The following is a 26,620-nucleotide window of genomic DNA, read 5'->3' as shown; positions in this document are numbered from 1 at the left end:
CCAGCCTTAGAATGTTGAGGTACAAATTATTATATAGATGGTACTCCATTGGCTCCCACTCAAGGAACGTGTTGAGTTCAAGATCTGCACAATAGTACACAAAATTATACACGCAGACGCCCCAATCTACATGCTAAACCTTGTGGACCTGCCTCCCAGAAACGCGGTAAGATCATCCCGCAAATATCTCAATCTGCACTTCCCCAGCTGCAAAGGACTGAAATACAAACTGACACATGCCACCACCTTTTCCTACTTGAGCACGCAGCTATGGAATGATCTACCTACAGACTTGAAAGCTATTGACGAAGTAACTAACTTCCGCAAATCTCTGAAAACTCATCTATTCCAAAAGGCCTACAAGGAAAATACATAGCCTACAAATTACTTCAACAAATCACACAATTACCACAGCTCACCTCTAACTTACCTAACACCCCCCTTTCTATCCTCCCTACCCAATCTTTAAACAGCAAGAATTGTACTTGTCATCATGAAACATAGTAACATAGTAGATGACGGCAGAAAAAGACCTGCATGGTCCATCTAGTCTGCCCAAGATAAACTCATATCTTGAATTTGTACCTGTCTTTTTCAGGGCACAGACCGTATAAGTCTGCCCAGCAGTATTTCCCGCCTCCCATCACCGGCTCTGGTACAGACCGTATAAGTCTGCCCTCCCATATCCTCGCCTCCCAACCACCAACCCCTCTTCCCCCCACCTGCTCCGCCACCCAATTTCAGCTATGCTTATCTTCTCTTACCAACATTCAAACTATAAGAAATGTTCCTGTTAACACGAAATGATTATGTCATAACCACACTCTGTAAGCCACTTTGAGCCTACAAATAGGTGGGAAAAGGTGGGATACAAATGCAATAAATAAATAAATACCTGACCTTGATTTGACCTTGCCATTTTCAGGGCATAGACCATGAAAATCTGCCTTGCACTGTACTTGTTCTAAAATTTCTGTTGTCGAAGCCCCTGAAAAGCTCCACTCCAGCCTACCAGTATCTATTCAGCCATGAACAGGGCACAGACTATAGAAGTCTGTCCAGCATTGGCTTTGTTTCCCAATTAGTGGTGTTTCTACCTAATCTCCGCTAAGCTTCTTTGGATCCATTCCTTCTAAACTGGACTCCTTTGTGTTTATCCCACGCATTTTTGAATTCCGTTACCGTTTTCATCTCCACCATCTCCCGCGGGAGGGCATTCCAGGCATCTACCACCCTCTCAGTGAAAAAAATACTTCCTGTTATTATTCCTGAGCCTGAAGGAAAAGTCTATTGATCGTTATTAAATTTTGAGGTTTTTGCCAGGTTCTTGGGGCCTGGATTGGCCGCTGTCGGAGACGGCGCGCTGGGCTTGATGGGCCTTTGGTCTTTTCCCAGCGTGGCAGTGCTTATGTGCCCCTTTCAACCTCAATTCACGTTCTCTAGTTCTACCGTCTTCCCATCTCTGGAAAAGGTTAGTTTGCGGATTAATTCCTTTCAAATGTTTGAACGTCTATATCGCTACAGTAGTAGGTGCTGTTTTACTTTGGTTACTAGAATAACAGACTTTTTCACTGTTTTGCTCATTATGGCAGCGTATAAGATCGCTTATTACACAGCAAGTCTGCTATTGATGTTATTATGGAACTTGGATCGAGTCGATTTCAGAGTATCTCTCCCAGGCTGATTATTTCTGAATTCTCAGCTTCAGAGTGTTATCAGTCCTGCAGTTATAATTCCTAGGGATGTGCAGGCAAAAAAAAAATATTATGTTTTGCTCGCTTTTCTGGTTCATTTGAGTCTTTTCCCATTGTCCTTTTGTTTTAAGTTTTCATTTTCTTTATGGTTGCCAGCTGCCCAAACATTAAAGAAATGCTCATGACAACCATCTCCCCCCACCCCCCCCCCAAAAAAAAAAAACCTGTCTTTCTGTGGGACAATCAAAGCGGTTTACACTTATTATATACAGGTACTTTATCTGTCCCTAATGGGCTCATAATCTAAGTTTTGTACTTGGGGCAATGGAGGGTTAGGTGATTTACCCAGAGTCTTACCTCCCCGTCTCATCTGCCCACAACCTCGGAGTCATCTTCAACTCCTCCCTCTCCTTCTCTGCGCATATCCAGCAGATAGCCAAGACCTGTCGCTTCTTTCTCTTTAACATCAGCAAAATTCGCCCTTTCCTCTCTGAGCACACCACCCGTACTCTCGTCCACGCTCTCATTACCTCTCGCCTTGACTACTGCAACCTACTCCTCACTGGCCTCCCACATAGCCATCTATCCCCCCTTCAATCCGTTCAGAACTCTGCTGCACGTCTTATATTCCGCCTGAACTGATATACTCATATCACCCCTCTTCTCAGGTCACTTCACTGGCTTCTGATCAGATACCGCATTCAGTTCAAGCTTCTCCTTCTTACCTACAAATGCACTCAGTCTGCAGCCCCTCATTACCTCTCTACCCTCATTTCCCCTTACGTTCCCGCCCATAACCTCCGCTCACAGGACAAATCCCTCCTCTCAGTACCCTTCTCCACCACCGCCAACTCCAGGCTCCGCTCCTTCTACCTCGCCTCACCCTATGCTTGGAATAGACTTCCTGAGCCCTTACGCCAAGCCCCCTCCCTACCCTTCTTCAAATCCTTGCTCAAAGCCCACCTCTTCAATGTTGCTTTCGGCACCTAACCTTATACCTTTCAGGAAATCTAGACTGCCCCTATTGACTGACTGTACATTTGTCCTTTAGATTGTAAGCTCTCTGAGCAGGGACTGTCCTTCTATGTTAAATTGTACAGCGCTGCGTAACCCTAGTAGCGCTTTAGAAATGTCAAGTAGTAGTAGTAGACTTACCCAGAGTCACAAGGAGCTGCAGTGCGATTTGAACCCGGTTCCCCAGGTTCTCAGCCCACTGCACTAACCACTAGGTTACTCCTCCCTTAATCATCACCTGACTTACCTTGTCCCTCTCCAGTCCTCCAGTGCCAGCATTAATCCCTCCTCTCACCCCAGGTGTCAGCATCAGCCCCTCCATGGAAGAAGTAGCTGATTCTGAACCCCAATCCCCCACCATCACCTCCACCTACTGATCCCAACCCTGGCTCTTACCAAGGCCTCTGATGCTGTAATAGGAGCAGGAATGAGCCTCCGTTTCTCCTCGTTGCTGTACTGGGTTCAAAATATGCCCTTGACCCCTAAAGATATCTTGCGGTACTGCTGGTAGGGCTCAGGTTGCCTAGTAGGGGTCAAGCTGCCAAATTAAACCAAACTGCGTTTAGTGGGCAATGACCTCTAGCAGTAATATTGCAAGATTACAACTAGGGAGTCCAGGACGCCATTTTGAACCTGGCACACAAGCAGCAGGAATAACTAGGAATTGCTTCCGGTCCCAATAGGGCACCATGGAATCTAGTAAGAGCTGGGGCTGGGATTAAGAGGAGGGAAAAGGACCACAGTGGGGGGTGATGCTGACACCTGGGGTGAGGGGAGGGGTTAATGCTGATGCTTGGAGAGGTTGAGTGGGTCGGGTGGTGATCTGCAGTTCAGGTTCCGATTTGCTGGCATCATAAAGTGTACCTTTAATGACATTGGATGAAACCCCAAATTTTGGGCTTTTTCCTGTTATGGGTTAAAGTTGGTATGAAACACGGGAGGTTTTAGTTTAACACTTGTCATGTCATTTCAAATGAACGAACATCCCTAATAATTACACTATAATGGACTTCGTAAAAGTTTGATATCTTTGAGGTACTATTCTTGCTGCCTTGAGTGAATTCCTTCAAAAAGGCGGTAAATAAATCCAAATAAATATACTGCTGTATGCAAAACTTTAGGCATCCCTGGTCATACGTTGTGTTTCAATGACTCCCTGACGTGACCTCTACATGGTACAGTGTTAAACATTAACATCTTTCCTCAAATGTTAATGCATAAGATTTCTTTATGTGCAGTTTCTACAGCTTCATATAGCAGCTAGGAGTTCTATCCATCTATTACATTTGTACCCCGTGCTTTCCCACTCGAGGCAGGTTCAGTGCCGCTTACATAGTAATAGGGGTTACAAGGTATTGCAGAGAGAGTACAAGCTGTGGTATAACAGAATAATGATGGAGATATACAGATAGGTGGGATGGGCAAGTAAGAAGGGGGTAGGAGAGGCAGGAGGAGTGGCCTAGTGGTTAGGGTGGTGGACTTTGGTCCTGAGGAACTGAGTTGGATTCCCACTTCAGGCACAGGCAGCTCCTTGTGACTCTGGGCAAGTCACTTAACCCTCCATTGCCCCATGTAAGCCGCATTGAGCCTGCCATGAGTGGGAAAGCGCGGGGTACAAATGTAACAAAAATAAAGTAGATACTATTGGAGATTCGACATGGAATGTTGCTACTATTGGAGATTCTACATGGAATGTTGCTATTCCACTAGCAACATTCCATGTAGAAGGCTGCGCAGGCTTCTGCTTCTGTGAGTCTGACGTCCTGCACGTACGTGCAGGACGTCAGACTCACAGAAGCAGAAGCCTGCGTGGCCTCATTGGTGATCTGCAAGGGCCGACTTCTACATGGAATGTTGCTAGTGGAATAGCAACATTCCATGTAGAATCTCAAATAGTAGCAACAGTGGTGGAGTGGCCTAGTGGTTACGGTGGTGGGACTTTGGTCCTGGGGACTGAGGAACTGAGTTCGATTCCCACTTCAGGCACAGGCAGCTCCTTATGACTCTGGGCAAGTCACTTAACCCTCCATTGCCCCATGTAAGCCGCATTGAGCCTGCCATGAGTGGGAAAGCGCGGGGTACAAATGTAACAAAAAAAACTGTTTTGAGGCAGAGCATAGGGGAGTTGATGGAAGATGTGGTCTAAGTCATAGTTGTCGAGTGATTAGGTGTTGGGTAAAGGGTTCATAAGATTATTTATCTATCTATCTATCCCCACATTATCCTGAACATACTTGAGTTCAGTGCGGCTAACAGTAAATAAACAACAGACAAGGTTACAAAGCCATAAACAAAATATCAAATATAGACCATTGATGGCCAGTTGCAGTCTAAGATGCTCCATCAACGGATAGCAACCTCTCAAAGAGAAGAGGTTTTTTTTCCAGTCTTTTATGAAATACCAAGTATTTTGCATTTGATGAGCTTTAAAGTGCTTACCTAATGCATGAGAAGCACCTTCTCTTATGTTAGTAGTGGAGGTTCTGACTAGGATTTGGAAGTAGTCCTGGGTCTTGCATCTACTACTAATCATTTCTATAGAGCTACTAGACTATGCAGTGCTGTAGACATGGTGGGATAAGTGACTTATCTAAAGTCATAAGGAGCCACAGTGGGAATCAAACCCAGTTCCCCAGGATCAAAATATGCTTCACTAACCACTAGGCTACTCCTCCACTAGCAACATTCCAGGTAGAATCTCAAATAGGGAAAGGGAAATGGGACTTAATATACCGACTTTCTGTGGTTTTTGCAACTACGTTCAAAGCAGTTTACATAGTATATACAGACACTTGTTTGTACCTGGGGCCATGGAGGGTTAAGTGACTTGCCCAGAATCACGAGGAGCTGCAGTAGGAATCAAGCCCACTTCCCCAGGATCAAAGTCCGCTGCACTAACCACTAGGCTACTCTTCCACTCCAACATCTGTCATAAGAGTGAGTGATTTAATTTAACACAATGACAAGCTTCCATCACAGTCTGGAAAAAAACCCCACATTTTGTTTTCAGAGAGTAGTTCAAATGTTTGAATGAAATGGAACATCTTTGAATCAAGAGCAGATTACATGGGTTCAGTTCCTGTCACCGCCTTCTGCTCATAGAGTGAGTCTCACCTGTTGTGTTCACCAGTGATGATACCTAGTTAGCTGAGGGATGTTCTTTTGCTAGACAGAATGAAGTGGTGACAATACACCTGTGTCAGGGGTGATATGCCAAATTTATAGTTCAGAATTAAGAGCCCTTCAAAATCACGAAGCTCTCTTTTAATCTCTACGCGCACTGCCAACGTGCTGGCTTCTTGCAGATGCTGCCAATATAAATTTGGTGATCAGTTGAGACCCCCTGGCACAGGCATATTCTGCCGAAACATGGTTCTGGTCTCTTTGCATCCCATTCACTGTTTTGTTATCTCTTTGAGACATATGATTACACAAGTAAAAAAGCCCCATTTCTGATGCAAATGAAACGGGGGCTAGCAAGGTTTTCTTCTGTGTGCATGTGGGAGTGTGTGTGTCCCTGCCCTCTGCCCTCTCTCCCTTCCCCTGTGCTGTCTGTCCCCTCCCCCCTCGGAGTCGAGTCCTTCAGTGTTAAGTTTCCTGCTGTGCTGTGTTTGTGTTACAGAGATAGTGAGGGCTTCTGCCCTCTCTCCCCTCCCCCCTCTGAGTCCTTCACTGTTACAGAGAGAGCGATTTGATTTCCTGCTTTGCTGTGTTTTCCTTCACTGTTTGTGTTACAGAGAGAGCGAGGGCGGGGCAGACACTCATGGGGAAACCGGATATCTCTCCCCCTTCACACTTCCGGCTGGAGGCTTCATTTAGAACGTTGGTGGTGCCTTTTATATATAGAGATTTTCAAATCTGGTGGATTCCCACTTTCTTTGACCCCACTCGTTTTCACTGCTTCTTCTTCCTGTGTTGTTTTTTGAGGGACCTTTTTTTTCTATTTTTCCTTTTTCTAGACCATACATAATTCAAAGGAACTAGGAATGCTATTATTGGGCTAGAGCAAACTTTGGAAGTGCAAAAGTGTCCCACTGGTTATCCTCCTTCCACCAGGTCTCGGAGATGCCTATTATATCTAATTTTTCATTTAGTGCAATATATTCTAACTCTCCCATCTATTTCTTAGATTCCTGGCATTCGCATATAGACATTTCAAGTATGTTTGTTGTTCCTATTTACATCATGCTTAGTACTTGACAGTATTCATTTGCAATCTTTTGTCTGATTTTTATTTTTATTTAAGGACACCTGATCTACTACGGTCTCTTTTGCAACCTCACTATCAGGATAACCTATCTTCCCTGTTTTGGTGATATCTTTGAAAGCTGTACACTTGAACATGAAGAGACAGTCCCTGCTCACAGAGCTTACAATCTAATTAGGACAGACAAACAGGACAAATAAGAGATGAGGGAATTACTAAGGTGGGGATGACAAAATAAGGGTACTGTCCCCTCAGAAGGGACACCACCTTGTAAGTGGTGGATGGGCTTCCGTGTTTCAATGACTCAGAGGGCTATGCTGAAGGGTTACCCATATCAGACAGGCCTCTGAGGAGAAACCAGACAAAGAGTGTCCCAAATTGGAGGATCCAAGATGGCGTCGAGGGAGGATGTACGTTAGTTGAGTTCCCGTTTTACACCAGAATACCTGAAGAAGTAGGCGCGCTCCCCAGAGAATGGGGAAGAAGAAAGGCAAATCCGTGGTGTTGTCCTCCTCGAACACGGCTGGGGTTCCCACCACTTCTCAGTCTACTTTGGAGAGATTCGGGGTCATAACGTCGGGGATATCGGTTCCTGCTTCGGGGAACAGCAAGGCTTTATTGCCGAATCTCAGTGGAGAGGGAGTGACTTTGAGTCCCCCTGTTGGCATGACCTCTCCAAGACCCGGAAAACAGTAACGCTTCGCTATGGAGGTCACCAGTGGAAACGCCTGAAGTGGGTTAGGATTTTTCCCTCGATCCGAGGAGGTCCTGGCGCAGCATTGACTCCGGATAATAAACCAACTGGGGGATTGGAGAGTGAGCTCTTCCCCCCGAAGATATCTGGAGCAGTTTCTGTGGAGAAATTGGACCTGGTGAAGCCAAACAATGTCACAATGGACGCACTATGGGAAATGCTGCAGAGTGTGAATAACTCTCTTCTTCAGATGTCAAAAATTTTTTAGGAATAAATATGTGATTATATCAATACTTATCTAACAAAGTGGAAGTCCAAGATAAAAAAATAAAGACTTTGATTTCGGAAATGGTTTCTCTACGAAAATCAGTTAATCTGGTAATGAAGGACAATTATGTTTCTTGTAAAAAATTGGAACTTCTGGAGAACCAATTAAGGAAAAATAACTTGAGAAAGATACATTTTCCTAAATACCCTGTATATAGATTTATATTATTAGTGACTTTTGCCTTTGATTTAGATAGGAACAATGTTTTGAAATTGTATTTCCGACATATGGCTGGTAGTTTTTTTGGGTTAAAAGATAAATATATTTCCTGACATATCAAGGGAATCGCAGACTAGGAGGTGTGAACTCTTGGCTTTTAAGCCAGGAATCATTGCCCTAGGTGGGACCTTCCTAGAGCGATTCCCTTGTAAGTGTTTTATTTCCTGATTACTTATTTGTTGAACCCAGGAAATTATAAGAGTTTGTGGAGTTAAAAGAACAGATGAAGAACCCTCTGCAGCAACTTCCTTTAAGTTACCACTGTACCGGCTGCAATTACTGATTAACCTTCCTCCTTCAGAAAATATGAATTGTAAGATTAACCATTCTGTGTTTTTCTTATTTTCTTTGAGATTGTTTTCCTGATCTTGGATCCCCCAATTGTGGACTAACAAAGATGATATTTTTCCTTAATGTTTGTTTTAATTGATATTTTCTCTTTTCTTTCCCATTTATGTGTTGGACATAAATGTAATATAAAATTAATAAATAAATAATTAAATAAGGGTACTGAACAAGTGAGTAATGGTTAGGAGTTAAAGCAGCATCAAACAGGTGGGCTTTTAGCTTAGATTTGAAGACGGCCAGAGATGGAGCTTGACGTACCAGCTCAGGAAGTCTATTCCAGGTATATGGTGCAGCAAGATAAAAGGAACGGAGTCTGGAGGAGTTAGCGGTGGAGGAGAAGGGTGCAGATAAGAGAGATTTACCCAGTGAACGGAGTTCCCGGGGAGGAGAGTAGGGAGAAATGAAAGTGGAGAGGTACTGAGGAGCTGCAGAGTGAATGCACTTATAGGTCAATAAGAGGAGTTTGAACTGTATGCGGAAACGGACAGGGAGCCAGTGAAGTGACTTGAGGAGAGGTCTCCTTGCATTCACTGCATTTGTAAGATTTCTGCACATATCTAATACAATAAAACTCACCCTCAACGTTCTGAGGACACTGACGTCACTTCCATAATGAAGGGTTCGTGGTGGTGAAGCCACCAAAAGCACCATGTCGCTGGGCCCCGCCCTCGCGTCAAACGTGATGATGTCAAGGGCGGAGCAATGGCGTCACGCATCGAGGGCGGGGCAATGGCGTCAGTGGCTTCACAACCCAAGAAGCTGATGAAGGTGCGTTCACGAGGTGCAGACCTATGGCGTCAGTGGCTCAGAACAACGAACCGGTGGGTAGGGAGGGAGGGGGTGTTGGGGAGGAAACCTGCTAGCGCCCGTTTCATTGATCCAGAAACGGGCCTTTTTTACTAGTTTTCAATAATATTCAAGTCTGAGGACTGTGAGGGCCATTCCAAAACTTTCCTGCAAGTACTTCGTATTTGAATCTTTGTCTTTCCTGAAATATCCAACCTTTTCTCAGTTTTATTTCTTCACTAACTGTTGGCAGAGGTATTTATTCTTTTCTTAAATGCATCATTTTTTTTCTCCAAATGTATCTTGTATGCTTGTGGGTGGACAGTTCAGATTTCATCTTATCAGTCCAAACCAGTCGATGAAATTACTTTTTTTTAAAATTTATTTTTATTGAATTTTACAAAAATACAACAAACATTTTCAAAACAGAAATACATGTACAATAGTACAATATGTAACTACCAAAGCTGACTTTTATAACAGCACTATATGACTAAGCAGTGGGAGAAAGAAAAAGATCTAATTTTCCATGGACACGGAAATACTTTTAAAACAAATAGGAGGAAATATTTTTTTACTCAAAGAATAGTTAAGCTGTGAAACTTGCTGCCAGATGGTATGGTAACGGTGGTTAGCTTATCTGGGTTTAAAAAAGGTTTGGACAAGTTCTGGAGGAAAAGTCCATAGTTTGTTATTGAGATGGACATGGGGGAAGCCACTGCTTGTCCCGGGATTGGTAGCATGGAATCTTGTTACATTTGGGGTTCCGGAATCTTGTTACTCTTTAGGATTCTGGAATCTTGCTATTCTACATAGAATGTTGCTACTGTTTGGGTTTCTGCCAGGTACTTGTGACCTGGATTGGCCACTGTTGGAAGCAGGATACCGGGCTAGATGGACCATTGGTCTGATCCAATATGGCTATTCTTATGTTTCAAAAAGTTTCGGGATTATCAAGATTTTCTTTTGTACACTTTTGAGGACAGACTTTGTGATGAGGTCATATAGAAGAGGTTTCCTTCTGATGGCGATCTGTGCAGTTCATTATTATGTAAGGAACATTGTACTATAGGCCTGTGGACAATTACTCCATTGTCAGCAGATCGTCTGCAGAGAGATCTGCGGGTTCTACTCTGCAGATCTAACCAGTTTTTGACTGGTTCTATCAGATTTTTCTTGGCCTTCTGTATATTGCTTGACTTAAGTTATTCATTTACAGTGTTTCTGATGGTTGAAATTGCTAGCTAGAAGCGTTTAAAGAATTTTTTTAATAGCCCTCCTCTGCTTTTTATAGAGTGAATTCAAATGTGCTAACAGCTGCATTAGAGAAGCCCATGAGAAGCCAGTGGTTGCTGAAGTAGACTGAACAAGAATCAGTATCTAAGAGATTAGAAGGGTCAGAGTGGAGGAGTGGCCTAGTGGTTAGGGTGGTGGACTTTGGTCCTGGGGAACTGAGGAACTGAGTTTGATTCCCACTTCAGGCACAGGCAGCTCCTTGTGACTCTGGGCAAGTCACTTAACCCTCCATTGCCCCATGTAAACCGCATTGAGCCTGCCATGAGTGGGAAGCGCAGGGTACAAATGTAACAAAAATAAAATAGATACTATTGGAGATTCGACATGGAATGTTGCTACTATTGGAGATTCTACATGGAATGTTGCTATTCCACTAGCAACATTCCATGTAGAAGCCTGCGCGGCCACATTGGTGATCTGCAAGGGCCGACTTCTACATGGAATGTTGCTAGTGGAATAGCAACATTCCATGTAGAATGTCAAATAGTAGCAACAGTGGAGGAGTGGCCTAGTGGTTAGGGTTCAGGCACAGGCAGCTCCTTGTGACTCTGGGCAAGTCACTTAACCCTCCATTGCCCCAGGTACAAATAAGTACCTGTATATAATATGTAAGCCACATTGAACCCACTATGAGTGGGAAAGCGCAGGGTACAAACATAACAAAAGAATCAACAGGAAGTGTATCCCAGACTTGTGCATCTGCCATATTGACTCTTTCATTATTTTCAATCTGTTAAAATCAACAAATAGTAATTATGCCTTAAAACTTGAAGAAAACTATTGAGGTTGGTATTCGAAGTGATTTCACCAGCCAGAAACGGCTCCTGGCCAGATAAACTGTTTGGGGCTGACGGGTCATTTTCAGCGTCTCTTAACCAGGTGGTGCCACTGATATGGTTCGCTCCTAAAGCAAAACTGGCTATTCTGGGTGCAGAATCAGCACTTAACCTGCTGAGGTCACCGCACAACTAGGACCGCATCGGTCGGTCCTCTCTTTCTGCAGTGCCTCGTAATATCGCACTTAACCAACTATGCTGTAGCCCAGTGGCGTAGACAAAGGTGGGCCCAGGCCCATCCACTTTGGGCTCAGGCCCACCCGGTAGCAGTACACCTATGATGTGGCTGGCAGGGATCCCCACCTGCCAAAAACTCCCAACAACTGTCCCTCCTGCATACCTTGTAAATAGCAGATCTTTGCCTGCATCGAGCAGCGACTGATTCATACTGCTCGCACCGGCCCCACAGCCTTCCCTCTGATGTCTTCCCACATATGCGGAAACAGGAAGTTGCATAAGAGGGAAGGCTGTGGGGCCAACGTGAGCCGTGTGTATTAGTTGCTGCTCGATGCCAGTGAAAATCTGCTATTAAAAGGTATGTGGGGGAGGGGGATGTTTAAGAGATCTATGACATGCAGGCGAGAGAGGGAGAGACCAATCACTTGTGGGACAAGGCAGAGTTCTTCTGCCCACCCATCTTGGGCCCAGGCCCACCCAAAATTGGGTGTCTGGCTAAGCCCATGTTGTAGCCGGCTCCGTAAACCCCTGGAATTGAATTTCTGGGCACAAGCTGGTTAGCGGGGCAGCAAGACGCTGAGTGCCGCTGGCTGAAAATCAGCTCCATGGTTTTTAACTTTATACCACGTAGAGGCTGCATCAATGTACAAGTTGACCAAGGATGCCTAAATCTTTGAACATAACTGTAGGAACACATCGATGGCATTCATTCCAGTACGGTGGCTGAGCTTGATGACATCAGAGGGACTGTACCTCCTCCATAAATACTGTATAAGTCCACTGGGTCAGATCACAGATAGAGTTTTAATGTAAGATTTATAGATGACTAGTAAAAAAGGCCCGTTTTTGTTTGAAAGGAAACGGGCGCTAGCAAGGTTTTCCTCTGAGTGTGTATGTTTGAGAGAGTGTATGTGAGAGTGACTGTGTGAGAGAGGCTTCTGTTCCTGCTGCTGTGCATTCCCCGTGTTGTGCTAATTCGCTGCTCCCTGTATCGTGGCTCCGCCCTCTCCCTTCTACGGCCAATCTGGTGTGGGTTGTGTGATGTCACTATTATCTACTACATGATCCAGACCACCTCCAAGAGATCCATGGTTCCAGGCAGCCCTCAGAATGTTGGAGGTGAGAATTATTATATAGGATATTTGAGGCTTAGGAAGGTAACATACATTAATGTAGGAGGCCTATGGAACAGTGGTGAAATTGCCTGGTGTTTTATGGAGTTTAGGTGAATTAGCGGGTTTATTTGCTCTTATTGGATCTGTGTTTTGGGGGGACATGAGAATGTAATGTATTAATGATCTACTACTATGTCTATTTTGGAGTTGTACCAAAAAGTCACATCTAACTTTATTCTGTCTTTGTCTAGATGGAGCCAGCTCACCAAGTCAACAAGATTCTAGGCTCTACTGCACCTGCACATGCTAAAGCTTCCATCAAACCACCAAGTCCAATTCCCATAATTGTTCCTGTGGATCCCTTCGATCTCAGCCTGAGGGATCAAGTGGATCACATGCAATCCATATAGGACGGCCAGTGTCATTAGGAACAATTGGTTTCAGGCCCATATCTCCTGTTGGCTCTTCCCCCTCAGCATCTGATAGGTTCCAACCTGAAGGATCTCAAAATGTTGGACTAGAGGACAGGATACTACCTGCACTTATCCAGCCTGTATCAGGAGAGACTGGCAGGTCCCAACCTGAAGGATCTGGTGGATCACAAACTTTGGCCAGCCTGGTTACTGTCTCCAGTACAATATAGATCTCTGCCATCCACTTTTGGCAACTCTTCAGCCCAACCAAATGGATCACCATTGTCTAGTCCAAGAGGATCTCCTTCTACACATTTCTGTGGATCTCCCCAGCCAACGTCAATTGGCTCTCTCTCTGCCTCAGTCAATAAACTTCTCTCCTTAGGATCTGAAGGGTCCCTTTCAAGGACGGAATCCACGGAATCTTTCCCATGTGGAAGAAGCAAACTATCTCCAAACCCCTTTGATGGACCAGAGTCTCGTGATACTGTCCCGGCGGAACCAGAAGACGAGGATTTCAGGTAAGAGTGAGAATATGGAAATGCAGTATCAACTCCATAAGTCTAACAGGAAGATTTTATACCAGAGGGGTAAGCAACTCTGGTCCTTGAGTGCCATTGTAGTTATTAGATTGTCTAAAGAGTGAGCAGTATATCTGGGGTTGGAATTTTGTATTTGGTTTCCTACCTGGTTAATCCTGCCAGTTGCATATGCTTGTCTCAAAGATTAAGCCATGCACGTGTAAGTACGCACGGCCGGTACAAGGAACCGGCACAGTACTGAGATGGAACAGGCGTAGAATTGAAAAAAGAATATGACAAGATAAGTGAATGGCTTTACTTTTTTCTAATAAGTGAACAATGTATTTTTAGTTTCACTTAGACATCACAGTCATTCAATTCAGAGGACATTTTTTAATATAAAAATTTTTTTTCAATAAAAAAGTATAGGAATAAAAAATAAATGTTTGAGGGTTTTTCAGTTGGTGATGACTTTTTCTACATGCTATAAAATTAACACCGATGTGTGAATATAGCTGTAGTAGTTGAGACTTTTCCCTCATTTACACAATAATTACTGCTATTGTAGTTATTAGATTATCCTGAAAACCAAACTGTGGTACTCACGAACTGTTGTTGGTCTCTGCATTTGGTATTAGTTACTAGGGCTGCTAGTGTTTTGGGCATGGCAGTAAGGTGCAGAAATTGGATAACTTGATGAGAATGTTTATAAAATTTGTTAATTAAAAAATGATATGCAGCCCGGGTATATCATTGTGATAGAATGCAGTAGGTAAAAATGTGCATTTTAAAAAGAATGTACAAATTGGAATTGAGACACCCAGGTTGGGACCTCTTATGTTCTCGTAGTATTTTAGGGTCTCTTTTTTACAAAGGCATGGTAGGCAAAACGAGACTACCGCCAGGCTAGCATGCACTGGCCATCGTATTTTGCCACTATTTCAATTCAAATCAATGATTATATACCACAAATATCCTCCTTCCAGGGTTCAGTGCGGTTTACATTCTAGGTGAGACAAAAGCAAATAGTGTTTGTGTGAGGTTTGAGAAAGATTAGAGACCATTGGATTAATGCATGAGACTAAAAACATTAACTACTACTACTACTACTACTACTATTTAGCATTTCTATAGCGCTACAAGGCATACGCAGCGCTGCACAAACATAGAAGAAAGACAGTCCCTGCTCAAAGAGCTTACAATCTAATAGACAAAAAATAAATAAAGTAAGCAAATCAAATCAATTAATGTGGACGGGAAGGAAGAGAGGAGGGTAGGTGGAGGCGAGTGGTTACAAGTGGTTACGAGTCAAAAGCAATGTTAAAGAGGTGGCTTCAGGTCTAGATTTAAAGGTGGCCAAGGATGGGGCAAGACGTAGGGGCTCAGGAAGTTTATTCCAGGCGTAGGGTTGCAGCGAGACAAAAGGCGCGAAGTCTGGAGTTGGCAGTGGTGGAGAAGGGAACAGATAAGAAGGATTTATCCATGGAGCGGAGTGCACGGGAAGGGGTGTACGGATGGACGAGTGTGGAGAGATACTGGGGAGCAGCAGAGTGAGTACATTTATAGGTTAGTAGAAGAAGTTTGAACAGATGCGGAAAACGGATAGGGAGCCAGTGAAGGGTCTTGAGGAGAGGGGTAGTATGAGTAAAGCGACCCTGGCGGAAGATGAGACGGGCAGCGGAGTTTTGAACCGACTGGAGAGGGGAGAGGTGACTAAGTGGGAGGCCAGCAAGAAGCAGATTGCAGTAGTCTAAAGGATCGTGAATACTAGGAGGCAGAAGTCGTGATGGATTGTTATGAAACAGTCTTTGGGAAGAGAAAGGTTTTTAGTCTCTTCCTGAAGCTAAGGTAGCTGTTTTATGTTCTGATGGCATATTTTGACTCCAAGAACAGGGAATAGAGAGCTGAAAATCTTCTGATTTCGAATTGTCTTTTGGAACGGTGATGCTAGCATCAGTTGTTGTTGTTTCGGTCTGTTAGACTGGACCAGACAAAGCGAAGCGGTTTTAGTCAGGATTTGAAAAACTAAACAAGCCGCTTTGAACCGGAGTCTTTTTGCTATAGGAATCCAGTGCAGTTTGTTTAGATGAGTTGAAACACTGGTATATCTATTCAATCTGTATATTAGTCTAGCAGCTGTATTCTGTATGATTGCAGTTTTTTTCTGATATTGACATTTAATACCAAGAAATAGAAAGTTACAGTAATCCAAGTGAGGTAGGACTAACATTTGGAATGGTAGTTGCAAAGGCTTTTTGGTCGAAGGAATGATCTGACTAGACGTAGCTGTCTCATCTCTCTATATAAAAGCAACACCAACGTTCTATGAAGCCTCCAGCCGGAAGTGTGAAGGGGGCGAGATATCCGGTTTCCCCTATGAGTGTCTGCCCCGCCCTCTCTGTAACACAGTCAGTGAAGGGAAAAACAGCAGAGCACGAAATCAAATCGCTGGCTCTGTAACAGTGAAGGACTCAGAGGGGGAGGGGAGAGAGCCAGAGGGCAGGGACACACACACTCCCACATGCACACAGAAGAAAACATTGCTAGCCCCCGTTTCATATGCCATCAGAAACGGGGCTTTTTTACTAGTTTTGAATAATGTTTTCTTCCATAGCTGGTTAATATGGGAAGCAAATGTGAGTGAAGAGTCAAGCAAGACCCCTAGTAGTCTGGTTTCAGTAGAGATTTGACCATTGGTCAAGGGTACTGATGTTGGGACCTCAACTCCTGATTTCAGAATAACAGGACCTTGGGTTTTTGCGCATTTAATTTCAGTTTATTGGTCAGGGCCCAGGTGCTGACAGCCATCATACCATTCGCTACAGACTGCGTTGGATCTATGTTTGATGCCGTCACTGATAAGAGAAGCAGGATGGCATCCACATAGGATAATAGTCGTTCATTAAGTCCCAGGTGTATTGAAGCAAGGGATGACAGAAAGAGATTGAACAGGATAGGTGAGAGGGGAGATCCCTGGGGGACCCCGCAGTTAGGAGACTAGAAGTTGGAAAGTTGGTTGTTTTGCTTGACAGAATAACTAACTTTTTGATTTGAAAGGAATTCGCTGAACCATTTGAATCCAGTCCGTTATTCCTATCTGGTCCAGGCATTCGAGTAGCAATGTGTGGTCAACCGCGTCGAATGCCGCCGATGTTTGACGAAACATGTGACAAAAGACGATGGCTTTTGTTTTGGCCTTCCAAATGTTACAAAATATAAGACATAGCCCTCGATAGAAAATGGTTGGATAAGCCTGCCTTAGAAGCTTTCTGCCTCTGATACACCTAGAGGGGCATGATCGAACGGGGACGCCCATCTCTAAGGACAGTGCTGCGAAGGGGCAGGGAAACCCGTATTATCGAAACAAGATGGGCGTCCATCTTTCGTTTCGATAATATGGTTGGGGACGCCCAAATCTCAACATTTAGGTCAACCTTAGAGATGGTCGACGTAAATGTTGAGATCACCGACCTTAGAGATGGGCGACTTCGGTTTTCACCGATTGGTGGAGACCGAGGAAGCCCATCTCAAAAACGACCAAATCCAAGGCATTTGGTTGTGGGAGTCGCCAGCATTCATAGTGCACTGGTCCCCCTCAAATGCCAGGACACCAACTGGGCACCCTAGGGGGCACTGCAGTGGACTTCCTAAATTGCTCCCAAGTCCATAGCTCCCAAGTCCATAGCTCCCTTCCCTTCTGTGCTGAGCCCCCCAAACCCACTCCCGACAACTGTACACCACTACCATAGCCCTTAATAGTGAAGGGGGGCACCTACATGTGGGTACAGTGGGTTTTGGGGGGGTTTGGAGGGCTCAACATTACCACCACAAGTGTAAGAGGTGGGGGGCGGGGAAATGGACCTGGGTCCGCTTGCCTGAAGTGCACTGCACCCACTAAAAACTGCTCCAGGGACCTGCATACTGCTGTGATGGAGCTGGGTATGACATTTGAGTCTGGCATAGAGGCTGGAAAAAAAAATTTTTAATTTTTTTTTTGGGGTGGGAGGGGGTTGGTGACCACTGGGGGAGTAAGGGGAGGTGATCCCCGATTCCCTCCGGTGGTCATCTGGTCAGTTCGGGCACCTTTTCGAGGCTTGGTCGTGAAAAAAAGGGACCAAGTAAAGTCTGCCAAATGCTCATCAGGGACGCCCTTCTTTTTTTCCATTATCGGCCGAGGATTCCCATCTCTTAATCACGCCCCAGTCCCGCCTTCGGTACAGTGCCGACATGCCCCCATGAACTTTGGTCATCCCCGCAATGGAAAACAGTTGAGGACACCCAACATCGGCTTTCGATTATGCCGTTTTGGTTGACCCTGAGAGAAGGACGCCCATCTCCTGATTTGTGTCGGAAGATGGGCGCCCTTTTCTTTTGAAAATTCACCTGCTGATGTACCATTATAGAATACCAACATAAGTACGCAGTTATGCTTCCACCATGTCAGTGGCTAGTGTAAATGCTATAGCTGCACATGTAACTGACATGATTCTAGAAGCTTGGTGCATGCATGTTTAGCACACTTACATAAGTACATAAGTAATGCCACACTGGGAAAGACCAAGGGTCCATCGAGCCCAGCATCCTGTCCACGACAGCGGCCAATCCAGGCCAAGGGCACCTGGCAAGCTTCTCAAACGTACAAACATTCTATACATATTATTCCTGGAATTGTGGATTTTTCCCAAGTCCATTTAGTAGTGGTTTATGGACTTGTCCTTTAGGAAACCGTCTAACCCCCTTTTAAACTCTGCCAAGCTAACCGCCTTCACCACGCTCTCCGGCAACGAATTCCAGAGTTTAATTACGCGTTGGGTGAAGAAAAATGTTCTCCGATTTGTTTTAAATTTACTACACTGTAGTTTCATCGCATGCCCCCTAGTCCTAGTATTTTTGGAAAGCGTGAACAGACGCTTCACATCCACCTGTTCCACTCCACTCATTATTTTATATACCTCTATCATGTCTCCCCTCAGCCGTCTCTTCTCCAAGCTGAAAAGCCCTAGCCTCCTTTCTCACCTTCCTGTGCCTCTCCTATACGCTTGTCCCCATTGCTGTTACACCTGATTAGATTTTGGGCTCCTTTTTACTAAGTTGCGGTAAAAGCCCAATGTGCTAAAAAGGTTTTCCTAATTTTTCTCTTGGGGGGCGGCATGTCTGGGAGTGGAGAGTGGGTGTGACAGCGCAAATCAGTTATCAAAGCTACATTACCTAGCATATGAGCCCCTAATTCCTACAAACTAGATATCAGTAAGAGGTTAGTGCTAATTTTTGCTAATGTCAACATTAGCACACCCCGAATTTACCTTTTATTTTCTTGTTTTTCAAAAGGCAAAGGCGCAGCGATTCTGCCCTGCCACCCATCCTGGCCCCTTCTCTCTCTCTACTGTGATCTGCCTCTGAGGAAACAGGAAGTAACATCAGAGAGGCGGGCACAGTAGAGAAGAAGGGGCTGGGACCAGCAGCAGGCCAGCCTATGGGATTCGCTGTGCCTCTGCCTTTTGAAAAACAAGAAAATAAAAGGTAAATTCAGGGAAGGGGGTTGAGGAAGGAAGGGCAGGGTGGGGGGCGATGCTGCCTTAGAAGAGTGCCGCCTGAGGCCCCCGCCTCAGTTGGCATAATGGTAGCTCGCTCGTCTCGTGCTACTGTGTCTTCTGTTGATGGTCAGCTCCAGTATTTTGGGAAGGGAAGAGAGAGGGAGATTCTTAAATCTTATCAGGGCCGTCAAGGGGGGGGCAGGGGGGTCAAAATTCCCTGGGCCCGGGCCTCCAAGGGGGCGCCGGGGTCAGGTCGCCGGCGCTGCAGTCCCCGGTCTCACCTGCCTGTCCTCGGCTCCCTCGACAGCCCCCCTCCATCCGCCACCGAGCCCCCTGCATTCAAATCGGCAGTGCCTCACCTCCGTATGAAAGTGGCAGATCGCCTCCCTTCGGGCCTTCCCTCACTGTGTCCCGCCCTCACAGAAACCAGAAGTTACATCAGACGAGGGCGGGACACAGTGAGGGAAGGCCCGAAGGGAGGCGATCTGCCACTTTCATACGGAGGTGAGGTGCTGCCGATTTGAATGCAAGGGGTCCGGTGGCAGACAGAGGGGGGCTGTTGACGGGGGTGGGCGGGTGGAGACTTGGGACTTGAGAGCGGGGGGGGGGGGCAGCAGAGGGGCGGGGATGGCCTTGCCCTGGGCCTGGCTTAGTCTCTCGGTGGCCCTGAATCTTATTGGTAAGAAATGAGAGATTAAAACAGTGCTTCTCTACCCAGTCCTCGGGAAACACCCAGCCAGTCAGGTTTACAGGGTATCCACAATGAATACTCTTGAGAGAGAGTTTCATGCAGCTGCTTCTCTTCTATGCAAATCTGTCTCATGTATTATATACTTTAAAAAGAAAACCTGATTGACTGAATGTGTCCTGAGGATGAATAATAACAAAGCTTATCCAATTTGAGCCTTACAGTTCAGAGCGGTTAAGAGAGACGAGAGACTGGCCATATCCAGGAATTACAATATAGCAATCAAAAATCAAGAGTTCAACAAAAAAAAAGTTACACAGAAAATAAAACAAATTTCTTAAAAGTTTTAATATTTCGACGGAATTCACCATATGTGGCAGGCTGGCTAATTATAGGTGAAATGTCTTTGCAAACCCAGAAGATACTCAAAATGTGTTATAGTTTCCACACCTTTAGGAGATGAAAAGACAAAGACATTTTCATTTCCCTTCCTAAAATTCTTCTTTCCTTCCATTGCCTTAAAATGAGCATAAAAATAGGCAGGTAGCAAAACCATATAAAGCTTTATATAAAAGACATGACACTGTAAAAAGAATTCTCGCCTGCACAGGTAACCAAAGCACCCTCATATAATACTGGGATAATCTGTTTTCAAAGAGAAGATCAAATGAAGAGCAGTATTCTGAATAGTCTGGATGCGATTATGAAGATACTTTGTGCATCCTAAATAAGCAACACTGCAATAGTCCAATTGATTCAAAATCAAGGACTGTACCAGTATTTACGAGTCTAAGCAATCAGACTGCAGTTGCTGTTTTCAGGGATGAATGTATGGTCTGTGAACATTTCTAAACACAGGCAAGAGAAAACCCTAATGTACTCTCTCTGCAGGTGGTCTGCAGGTGAGGTGGATATTTACCTTCTCAGTTTCCTTCCTGTTCACAAGACACTATACTGTTTTCACTAGTTGCTCATTTGAATGAACCATTTAATGGAGGAGTGGCCTAGTGGTTGGGGTGGTGGACTTTGGTCCTGGGGAACTGAGGAACTGAGTTCGATTCCCACTTCAGGCACAGGCAGCTCCTTGCAACTCTGGGCAAGTCACTTAACTCTCCATTGCCCCATGTAAGCCGCATTGAGCCTGCCATGAGTGGGAAAGAGCGGGGTACAAATGTAACAAAAATAAAATAGATACTATTGGAGATTCTACATGGAATGTTGCTACTATTGGAGATTCTACATGGAATGTTGCTATTCCACTAGCAACATTCCATATAGAAGGCTGCGCAGGCTTCTGTTTCTGTGAGTCTGACGTCCTGCACGTACGTGCAGGACGTCAGACTTACAGAAGCAGAAGCCTGCGTGGCCACATTGGTGATCTGCAAGGGCTGACTTCTACATGGAATGTTGCTAGTGGAATAGCAACATTCCATGTAGAATCTCAAACAGTAGCAACAGTGGAGGAGTGGCCTAGTGGTTAGAGTGCTGTACTTTGGTCCTGGGGAACTGAGGAACCGAGTTCAATTCCCACTTCAGGCACAGGCAGCTCCTTGTGACTCTGGGCAAGTCACTTAACCCTCCATTGCCCCATGTAAGCCGCATTGAGCCTGCCATGAGTGGGAAAGCGCAGGGTACAAATGTAACAAAAATAATGTGCAAATCTACGCCGTGTTTGATAACTCACGTTGCAGCAGTCATTGGATCAAAGCAAATGATGGTCTCATTTGTGTTAGTTTTCTTTTGACAAAGCAATTGTGAAACGTTGTTCACCATCCACATACGTTGTCAGTAGAGGTCCAGCATGGTATTTCCGAGCACATAATTGAAGCGTGTAATTTTCCCAGCGTAGGCTGCATTGTATGAACTGAGCCTGAATCTTTTCTCCCTCTGTCTGTCTCTTGACAGGATAACTATCATTACATGGAATGTCGGCACAGCCGTGCCTCCAAGCGACATCACTTCTCTTCTGTGCTTGAATGCCGGAGAAGAGAAAATGGACATGTTTGTGATTGGGTAAGAGGAGAGGTGACTCCTGCCCGGGGAATATCGCAGCCAGCCTCCTTCCTGCCAAAGTGCAGAAGCTCATGCCGTTCTGATGAATTATTAGTGTGTCAGCTGAGAGGTTTGTTATCTAGGCAGGAGATGCAGATAAGAGTGGAAGCAGCCCAGAAAAGAACTATTAAAATGATGCAGGATTTGCACATGAAGCCCTGTGAAATACGAAGAACGGATCCAAATTTGTATTCCTTAGAGGGGATATGGGTATAAATAACCCTCTCCTGTGCTCTCACTATGGCGGGAAGCACTAATATCTTGGGTAAATGCCACACCAGGAATGAATCATAAGCCAGGGTATATTGGATATGATCTCAGTCTCTCAAATGTTTTGCTAAGTGTCGTCCTCGATAGTTGAGCCAAAAAAAGAGTTTCTTTTTGAGCCTCTAAGGTATAACTGTACAAGTGACATCGCACTTGGAAGCTCTTTTTCAGGAATCTGGTGGCACCTAGGACACGTGACCCTCTTTCTGGACAAAGACCTCTGATTCCAACTTGTGGTATATATTGCTCAGAATTAGGAGCAGTTCTAGAACCTAGGTGCTAACACGCATGCAGTAGTCACATACATGTTTAGAACCCCAGTGAACATGCATGTATATGTCAGCATGCCATTTAAGAGCTACTCTGTAAATACCTGCTTAATTCCGTAGAGTGTATTTGCAAGGCTGTGTACGATGGGATGGACCCTGGGTGGGGCTCTCACCTCCCACTTACCCACGGAACGTATAGAATACTGTAAGTTACGTGTGAAGCTGCCGCAATTAGGTGCTCGCACTTGTACCAGCTTGACGACTGATTTAAGTGCGTGTGCCTAAACGTTAGGCACGTTAATAACCGAGTGCTTTAGTATTTCTATAACGTAAAGTAGGTGCCTACGTTCTTTCATATAGGCTCCTACTGTGCACCCTCTGGTGCCTACGTTCCTTTATTCATAGGCTCCTACCGTGTATCCTCCAGTGCCTACATTCCTTTATTCATAGGCTCCTATTGTGCACCGTCCGGCGCCTACGTTCCTTCATAGAATGGGCTCCTACCGTATCTACCATGAAGGGAACAGGGATACCTTGAATAGACAAATCTTGGGTGCCTACCTTCCTTTATTCAGAGGCTCCTACCGTGCACCCTCCGGCGCCTATGTTCTTTCATAGAATAGGCTCCTACCATGCACCCTTTGAATAACTAAGTACAGATGCTTCTTTTAGCTATGCCATTCCTGTGTTTTTCTCCTTTAGCCCCATATAAGCTTTTTAGCTTTGGGAGTGAGACTGTACCTTGTTATCCCAAATTCTTTGGTTTCTACAGTTGCCAAGTTTGGATGGTGGTGGGGGTGAGGGAAGTGTCCCAGCTCTGATTATGTTTTCTAGAGGTAGAATGTTCTTCTCTGGGTATGGTGGGAGGAGTCTCTTTTGCTAGGAAACATGAAAGCAAGATTTTGATATCAAGGTGAAGATGAGGATGCGATGAAGACAAGGCTCTTTTTTTCTTTGTCCAGGCTACAGGAGGTGAACTCCATGATAAACAAGCGTTTGAAGGATGCCCTCTTCACAGATCAGTGGAGTGAACTTTTCATGGATGTACTGAGTCCTTTCAGCTATGTTTTGGTAAGGATCTCTCCTAAATGTCATTGCTAGAAGAACCAAGGGCCAAGAGCCGAGATTACCTAAACCCAAGAAAAGAAAAACAGTGGTCTAGCTAGAACTCTGTTGCCTGGGTTGATTTTGGCCACTGTTATGGTGGTCTGGCTGTCATAGGTGTAAATACATCCCCCAGTTCCTGCATCAGCTTTGGAGTATGTTGTGTGACAAGAGTTAGAAAATTCTGCAGCAGGCTTTCTGAAATTCTGGGGCATTTTTGCATAATTTTTCACATTAAACAATGTTGATTTATTTTACACAATAAACATAAAGTAGTTTTCCAACTTTACATAAGTATTGCCATACTGGGAAAGACCAAAGGTCCATCGAGCCCAGCATCCTGTTTCCAACAGTGGCCAATCCAGGTCACAAATACCTGGCAGAAACTCAGATAGTAGCAACATTCTATGTAGAACCCGAAAGAGTAGCAAGATTCTACTCAGAATCCCAAGTACATAAGTATTGCCACACTGGGACAGACCAAAGGTCCATCAAGCCCAGCATCCTGTTTACAACAGTAGCCAATCCAGGTCACAAATACCCGGCAAGATCCCAAAAATGTACAAAACATTTTAAACTGCTTATCCCAGAAATAGTGGATTTTCCCCAAGTCCATTTAATAATGGTCTATGGACTTTTCCTTTAGGAAGACGTCCAAACCTATTTTAAACCCTGCTAAGCTAACTGCCTTTACCACATTCTCTGGCAATGAATTCGGAGTTTAATTGCACGTTGAGTGAAGAAATATTTTCTCTGATTCATTTTAAATTTACTGCATTGTAGCTTCATTGCATGCCCCCTAGTCCTAGTATTTTTGGAAAGTGTAATCAGGCGCTTCACATCTACCCGTTCAACTCCACTCATTATTTTTTAGACCTCTATCATATCTCCCCTCAGCCGCCTTTTCTCCAAGCTGAAGAGCCCCAGCCGCTTTAGCCTTTCCTCATAGGGAAGTCGTCCCATCCCCTTTATCATTTTCGTCGCCCTTCACTGCACCTTTTCTAATTCCACTATATCTTTTTTGAGATGCGGCGACCAGAATTGAACACAATATTTGAGGTGCGGTCGTACCATGGAGCGATACAAAGGCATTATAACATCCTCATTTTTTGTTTTCCATTCCTTTTCTAATAATACCTAACATTCTATTTGCTTTCTTAGCCACAGCAGCACACTGAGCAGAAGGTTTCAACGTATCAACGATGACACCTAGATCCCTTTCTTGGTCCGTGACTCCTAACGTAGAACCTTGCATGACGTAGCTATAATTCGGGTTCCTCTTTCTCACATGCATCACTTTGCACTTGCTCACATTAAACTTCATCAGCCATTTAGATGCCCAGTCTCCCAGTCTCGTAAGGTCCTCTTGTAATTTTTCACAATCCTCCCGTGATTTAACAACTTTGAATAACGTTGTGTCATCAGCAAATGTAATACCCTACCTAGTTACTCCCATCTCTAGTGCTTAGTAAAAGGGCCTCTGTGGGTAAAGTGTTGAAACTTTATCATCCCAGGAGGGCTTTGTGGTCTGAAGGTACATTTCATTTGTCTATTCCTGCATTAAGAAAAATTAAATTTGAAGAGACCCAGCAGTGATCCTTTTCAATTCACGGACAGTATAATGGAATAAACTTCCTTGTGTCAGATTAGGCTGTGAAAAGGCACTGCTAGTTAAAAAAAACCTATTTATTGAATCTTTCTAAAGAGAGGACAAATTATATCTAGGTTTAGGCTATTTGGGGAACAGAGTAAAATGTACTAGGTGATTATCAGATTTGTATGCGTTTATTTTTCTTATTATTTTTATTGATTTTAAGTGAGTATTGTAATGTATTGATTAGTGTTTTATGTGAATTTTATTATGGACTAGTAAAATAGGTCCGTTTCTGACACAAATGATCCGGGCGCTAGCAAGGTTTTCCTCAGAGTGTGTATGTTTGAGAGAGAGAGAAAGTGTGTGTGAGAGACGGAGTGTGTGTGTGAGTGAGAGAGAGAATGAGTGAGGGAGAGACAGACAGACAGAGTGTGTGTGTGTTTGAGACAGAGTGTATGTGAGTGTGAGAGAGAGAGAGTGTGTGTGAGAGCGTGTATGTGAGAGACAGAGAGTGAGTGTGTGTGTGTGGGGCTCCGAGTTCCATGACCCTCTCCTCCCCTCCAAGTTCCAGGCCCCCCTTCCGTCCGAGGTGCAGGCCCTCCTCCCTCCCTCCCCTCTCCCTCCCTCCCTCTCCTCTCCCTCTCCCTCCCTCTCTCTCCTCCCCTCCGAGTTCCATGCCCCCCTCCCTCCGAGTTCCATGCCCCCCTTTCCTCGGAGTGTGTGTGGGTGAGAGATGGAGTGTGTATTTGAGAGAATGAGTGAGAGACAGACAGAGTGTGTGTGTGTTTGTGTCAGAGAGAGAGAGAGAGAGAGTGTGTGAGGGACAGAGTGTGTGTGAGAGATGGAGTGTGTGTGTGTGTTTGAGACAGAGTGTATGTGAATGTGAGAGAGAGAGTGTGTGTGTGTGTGTGTGAGAGAGAGAGAGTGTATGTGAGAGAGTATGTGAGAGACAGAGAGTGAGTGTGTGTGTGGGGGGCTCCGAGTTCCATGACCCTCTCCTCCCCTCCAAGTTTCAGGCCCCCCTTCCATCCGAGGTGCAGGCCCCCCTCCCTCCGAGTTCCATGCCCCCTCCGTCTCCTCCCCAGGGTGTTCAATGCCCCCCTTTCCTCGGAGTGTGTATGTGAGAGAGAATGAGTGAGAGAGAGAGACAGAGTGTGTGTGTTTGTGTCAGAGAGAGAGAGAGTGTATGTGAGGGACAGAGTGTGTGTGTGAGTCTGTGTGTGAGAGAGAGAGTATGTGAGAAAGAGTGTATGTGAGAGACAGAGAGTGAGTGTGTGTGTGTGAGAAAGTGAAACCTTCAAGCCTTGAAGCATTCGTGCGCTCTGTAAGGCTCCATCTGCAACACGTCTTATATTCCGCCTGGACCGATATGCTCATATCACCCCTCTCCTCAAGTCACTTCACTGGCTTCCGATCAGGTACCGCATCCAGTTCAAGCTTCTCCTTCTAACCTACAAATGCACT

At 44.9% G+C, this 26,620-nt stretch overlaps 1 protein-coding gene across 1 annotated transcript in view; it reads left to right on the top strand.

Annotated features, from left to right (window-relative positions):
• INPP5J (inositol polyphosphate-5-phosphatase J) overlaps positions 1 to 26,620 on the top strand; it is an 88,122-nt gene that overhangs the window by 7,194 nt on the left and 54,308 nt on the right. The window contains 5 exon segments of the mRNA XM_030219686.1: positions 12,966 to 13,065; positions 13,068 to 13,323; positions 13,325 to 13,648; positions 21,776 to 21,883; positions 23,421 to 23,529. Coding sequence (XP_030075546.1) covers positions 12,966 to 13,065; positions 13,068 to 13,323; positions 13,325 to 13,648; positions 21,776 to 21,883; positions 23,421 to 23,529 — 897 coding nt within the window.

This window comes from Microcaecilia unicolor, chromosome 11, assembly GCF_901765095.1.
Source record: "Microcaecilia unicolor chromosome 11, aMicUni1.1, whole genome shotgun sequence".
NCBI lineage: Eukaryota > Metazoa > Chordata > Amphibia > Gymnophiona > Siphonopidae > Microcaecilia > Microcaecilia unicolor.
The sequence above is the reverse complement of the archived record's forward strand: the minus strand, read 5'-3'. Positions and strand labels throughout refer to the sequence as shown.